This window comes from Glycine soja, chromosome 10 (genome assembly GCF_004193775.1).
Source record: "Glycine soja cultivar W05 chromosome 10, ASM419377v2, whole genome shotgun sequence".
NCBI lineage: Eukaryota > Viridiplantae > Streptophyta > Magnoliopsida > Fabales > Fabaceae > Glycine > Glycine soja.
This window is the reverse complement of record NC_041011.1, coordinates 32,516,887-32,523,088: the sequence shown is the minus strand read 5'-3', so window position 1 is coordinate 32,523,088 and position 6,202 is coordinate 32,516,887. Positions and strand designations below refer to the sequence as shown.

The following is a 6,202-nucleotide window of genomic DNA, read 5'->3' as shown; positions in this document are numbered from 1 at the left end:
GTGATAGGCTCGATTTTTTTATAAGATCTCGGAATTAAATTTTATGAATAAAAAAAGTGGTTGAAAAATAAGAACTTTACTAAAAATATTCAAGGGTTGGATTGTTTGTGGAACGTAAACTAGATTTAAAATATCATGAAATGTCATGAAACCGTTAAATTCATATTCGATGTGACTCTCATAGCATTGAGAGGACATTTCCTTTGATAATTTGATATGTTTATTTTTTTATTCACTGGTTAAAGATGTTAAGATAGAGAAAATTTTAAAAATATTTCAAAATCCAGCGCAAGCAAGAAAAACCTATAATCCTTTTTTTCTTATTCTTCATGTCATGTATAGTTAGATAGGAATCCAATGATGAAAAAAAATAAAGAATATTATTACTATATAAATGTTCGAATTTCTTAACGAGAATAATTAATGATCGATAAAGCTCTCAAATTGTTATTTTCTACTTAAAATATTTGAGAGTTTATTTGTATATATTATGGTTTTTTTCGTATTTTGGTAACCACTTAATATGTACAAAAAATAATTTACTAACAAAATAAATTAGATTTACATTCCCTAACAAATAGATTGATTTACAAAATGTGCTCTCTTATATTAATGTTGACTAAAAAATGTCAAATCCTATGAAACTTTATTTCTTTTCAATTTCAATCTCGTATAAAGAAAATTAAAAGTAAGAATTTGAGACCATATATTTTCCATTTTTTCTCTTTCATTCATGATTTTTAAACCATTATTAATAAATTTTATAATTTTAATCAAATATAATATTTATTTTAAAACTAATAAATTAAAAGATATCTAATTGTCTTGTCAAATACACCGGACACTTTTACATAAATACGGTTAGCTCAAATTGTTCTTTGCATAGTTTCTCTGCTATGATAAATTGCAAATTGGATTGGAACTCTAAATGATGTATTAAAAGATGAATGAGCATTGTTTGTTATAGTTTTGTCTGTGAGGCCGCTTATCTTTTGAAACTAGTGATTTAATTTGTGCGAAACTGGGAATTGGTATCAGCTGTCACATAACCTGCTTTGTATCTCATTTGTTGCCAGAAATTTGTACTTTGCATGGTTCTATAGTTAAATACCACCTCTTGTTTGTTATTCTCAAATTAAACTTAAAAATTGGAACCAATACACTAAAGAGAAGTGATACCCGAATGCCTAAGTTACAAAGAACAAACTAGTGTATGTTAAGGTTTAATATGCTGCATAAATTTTGTTGTTATGAAAAACTAGAACTGATCAATAGGCAAACTGAATGCATCATTTTAAGCAGGTGATTCCTAATCTACCAAACCGGAAGCATCTTTGAAAGAATGAGTTAACACACTGGCGGCTGTTGAGGAGGTAACTTCATGACTACGATTTTGAAACTGCTTCATGTGGTTGAAGTCATTGATTAAAAGATTTGATATCAATACACTGACCAAACTTTCTAGGACCATTGGTGATGCTATGCATAGGCTTCTTAGCATGGGGACCAGCATCTTGGTGATCTCCATCTTATTAAGGCTTGAAGATAACTATTGACACAAATTACTTTATACATATTTGACACATTAAGTACTAGTTTATGAGTATTTGGTAATGCTTAAATTTAGAGACTTAATCACTTAGTTTGCAAAAAATTTCTAAAAGTAACTGACAAAAATATGCTATTGTTTCTTTGAAATAACACCTGCAAAATGCTCAGACAAGTACTATATGAAAATGCTACCATGAGTCTCTAACTCACAAAGCAAGCAATGACCATTTATAGCCTTGTTCAATGCTTCATCCAAGTAATATATGAAAGAACTACCCTGACCCACAAAGAAAGCAATAATCATTTATAGCCTTGTTCAATGTCAAGTACCAAACATGCTTCCGCATTTATTTGATTTGATGTTTTATCATTACCTTGATCCTCTATTTCCTTTGTTAATTTATCATTATGCTATTTTCTTATTTCTTGTTTACAAGTTACATACAAGGTTGTAACTTGAGGACAAGTCTCTGCATGACCATTTTTAGCCTTATAGGTTTATTGAAAGCATAATGTTGCAAGAGAAAATTGACCCCCCCCAAATGCGTCTAAATTCTGACTTGCTTTGTACTGCAACTCCTTGATATTGTGTTGCCCACGTGCAATGTATAAAATCATATAAGCATATAGGAAGAGAAAAGCTAGGAAGTAAATAAAATTGAATCAGAATGAAGGGGTATAACATTAGATTTTAGTGAAATTTTGAGCACTAAAAGTAATCAAGTAAAAACTCTGTCAACTTTATACATCAAGTAAAAACTCAAACTCAAGATGCCTCATACATAGACATGGATGTCAATGCAAATGCAGATTATACACAATTCAAATTTGTTTCTATGAAAATATTTTTCCTACTTGTAATTCTTTCCAAAGAATCTTGTTTTGTCTTTAATAGAATAGTCAATGTATTCAAATTGAATTTAGGAAATAAAAATGATAATTATCTTCCCCAATTTACTACTTGGTGGTGAATGGCAGTCACACTCGAGGTTGTGGTTTCGTCGCGATCTTTGATAATCTGGAAAATTGTGGACAAATGCAGCTGAAATTTCGTTCGCAGAGGCTCCAAAAACCTTGCTGGTAAGTAATCATAGACAATGATCACTGGCATGTAGTTGCAAATGATGTTACTGCTGATCATACTTCACACATAATTGAATTTTCCATCCGATGATTTTCTGGATAATTGGATCTGTAACTCACCTCTAGAGCTAGAGTTGGAGGCTGATGATGAACTAGAAGAAACTGATACATAAACTCCAGTAGGCCTCACTCCAGGTAATTCCATTAAAGGTTCATTTGGGCTCTGAAAAATGTTCACCGCTTTTCTCATCCTTGGCCTGAACATGGAATCAGGATGCAAACAAGCCAAACCAACCATCAATGCCCTTTTTGCTTCTTCCTCATCGAATTTGTTCTCTAGTCGTTGGTCAACACACTCAAGCAACGCATTTTGAGCATGCAAATTCCATACGGAATCTACAAAACTATTCCCTTGCTTAAGCCAGTTTAACCTTTTCCCACATATGACTTCAAGAACTACCATGCCAAAGCTATACACATCTGATTCCGGTGTAGCTCTCCCGGTAAAGCTTAGTTCAGGAGCCAAATATCCTAGAGTTCCATTTAGATTTGTAGTCACTGAACCTTCATTTTTGAGTAACCTTGCTAGTCCAAAATCTCCTAAATGAGCATTGTGATTAGAGTCCAGCATGACGTTGTTAGGCTTAACATCTCTGTGAACAAAAGGGTTTCCACACTCTTCATGAAGGTAAAGTAATGCTGATGCCAATCCTGTCAATATCTTGTGCCTGGTTTGCCAGTTCAGACTGCCCTTGCCTATGAAGTGATCAAGGCTTCCATTTTGCATGTAATCATAAACCAAGAGAAGATTCTCACCTTCGCTGCACCAGCCTTGGAGCTTCACTAAGTTTTTGTGCCTAAGACGCCCTATGGTACATATTTCAGCTAAGAACTCTCTTTCACCTGTATACACAACCAAAGAAACAAGGGAAAACAAAATGGTCAAGAATAGAAGAAAACCAAAATCTTAGGGAGATTATGGAAGGTGTAATAAATAAGGTGCAACTACTTTAAGTAGGTTCAAAATCATGGAATCCATATCCATGCATATAGTTTTTGGCTAGTTGGCCAAAATGGATTCAAGTCACTTGTTCCAAATTCAAAGGGAGATCCCTATCAATGAACCACGAGCCAGTCACACAAATGAACTTGACATCACTTTCAACCCAAAATCTTAAGGGCTAAAGACAGTTTGTAGGCCCCTATCATTTATATGTTGCTCAATTTGACCATTCCTAACCTATATGGGAATTCTTACTCACACTTGCCCTCCAACCTTAAATAATGACACATCACTAGAACACTTTCTCAGTCTTTTAAATGGCAACATTATCTATTGCAGTTATTAGTATCTTTTCTTGAGGTGTGGTATTTACCAAAACATACCTTGCTTAGAAGTTGCTGAAATCTTCTTTACTGCTACAGTTTTTCCAGAGTCCAATATGATGCCTCTATAAACACTACCAAATGCACCTTTTCCCAAAAGATTTTCCTGGCTGAATTTGCATGTTGCCCTTGATAGTTGCTTGTAAGTGAACACCTTGGGGATATCAGCAGCCTTCTTTGTTAGGCTTTCTATATCCCCTTTCTTTTTAGCCCTTACATATGTTCTCCTCAAAGAAGCAGCTATCCAAATGCAAGGAAATAAGCATACCATGACAACTACCAATATGGTCTTGATGGTGCCAACTTTAGTGAGTTCAACAGAAAGAATAGGCAGTGGCACTGATGTGAATACCCAATTGAGGACTTGGTGGCTTTCAGGAAAAGTGTTGTTGCCTGTGGAGGCTGTGAATCCTACATAAATGGAGCTTGGAACTATGTCAGGTAGGTTAATTGAATGGTTAAGGACACTCTTCAATTGGCTCTCAGTGTATCCCACAGAGACAAAAATCATTTTACTCCATCCATCATAGTCAACTCTGACCTCAATGTCTCTTCCACTTTTGAGGTCAATGCCAGAGCTATTGAGACTCTCAGATGCAAGTGGATTTGTTATGCTTGTTGTGACTATTCCAATGTGGTTTCCATCTAGATCAAATTCATTCATGAAAGTGTCCATCTCCAGAGCTATTTTTTGAAAACCGCCTCCTACACAACATCATTTTCAGTTTAGACATTAGACTAAAATGTTTTGTTTTGTTTCCAGCAACATTAATGAATGAAGAGTCTCGGGGTCATGACAACCTAAGTTAATTTCATTCACAGAACCATAGGGATAGTATGCATCTTGCTGAAGTATTAAACACATTGAAACAAACCAATTCAAAATGTTAAAACAAATCTTATTTTTGGTCATGAGTACTAGTTGAAATTTTAGATTTGGAAAAAAAAAAAGAAGCTTACGCTATGCTTTTAGTTGGTTTTCGGAATGCTCTTGTTTAATCATTTGAGCTTATGTGTGCAGTTGCAATATATGTACAACTCACAAATTCCAAATCCAGCAGACCAAAAAAAAAAACCAAACTCAAAATCCAGAAATAGTGTTACACACCAAGAAAAAACACAAGCCTACACAATTTTTACCTCGTTTCCTTTTTATATAATAAAACAATAAAAACATGTGTTAGTTAATCATCTTCTTTTCCAACTCTTCTAATTTTTTAGACAAAACCAGTAATTTGTTTTTTTTCTTTTAAATCATGTCCCTTATTTTAGAGATATTAGTTAATCATATCTTGCTTAGAAGTTGTAACACATTCATGATCTTTTATCAATTATAATCAATGAGTGTTTTCTATGGAACTCCTCTCCTATTCTTTGAGTTGTATGATGTGTGGCCGCATGAAATGGGTATTACTTGCATCACCCATCAAGATTCTGATAAAAAAAAAATCTTTTGACTTATCCAATACATTGGGTGATATGTGGCCAGAAACAGAAAACTTTGAAACAAGATATTTCATACAACAAATAAATATACTATGTTTACCTTGTGTAGACTGATCAAACATGCCAAGATAAGAGCCATTTGGTGAGGGCCTATTATCTTGTGCAAACACTAATGCCATTCCATCACCAGCGTTGGTTGAATTTTCCGAAAAGGGAGTGATCCTAACAGTGAATGTGGTGGAGATAATGGCAGGCCAAACCTTCACAGGATGAGGGTACAAAACCCTTCCAACACTGTTTGTTGTGTTAGACAATGATAAACTTAAATTGCCACTTTGTTGTGGCTCTGGGGTGAGACTCAAATACCCATTTCCAGCGGTGGCTGAACCCATGCAAAGCAACTCACCATTGGTGCAACTCTCGGGAGTGAAAGTAACAAAGGAGAAAGTGTTAGGATCAACTACAGTGCTTGCACCACTTTGTGGTTGGATCATCAAGTTAGAGAGCAACAAAAGCATGATTATGAACATGGTTGTTGTATTGTGGAATGTTGTTGAAGACCTTGAACTTAATTAGAAGAGTTTACTTAGTCAATGTTTTTTGATGTGCAGGTAGAGAGAGATATATATATTGTGGAGTGTTAAGTTCTTTTGTGATTTGAATGTTGTGTTGTTAGGAAAGGAAACATTGTTGACTTGTGCATGTAGATAAACTAGTTTCCCAACTCAACAATGTC

The 6,202-nt window shown here is 34.4% G+C and overlaps 1 protein-coding gene across 1 annotated transcript; it reads right to left on the bottom strand.

The window, feature by feature from the left end:
• Positions 1-2,491: 2,491 nt before the first annotated feature.
• On the bottom strand, positions 2,492-5,996 carry LOC114371638 (probable L-type lectin-domain containing receptor kinase S.5). Its single transcript, XM_028329011.1, has 4 exons — positions 5,567-5,996; positions 4,021-4,725; positions 2,755-3,537; positions 2,492-2,655 (listed from the first exon to the last, which is right to left on the bottom strand). Exons 1-4 carry the CDS (start codon positions 5,994-5,996, stop codon positions 2,492-2,494), a joined length of 2,082 nt encoding a protein of 693 aa, XP_028184812.1.
• Positions 5,997-6,202: the final 206 nt, after the last annotated feature.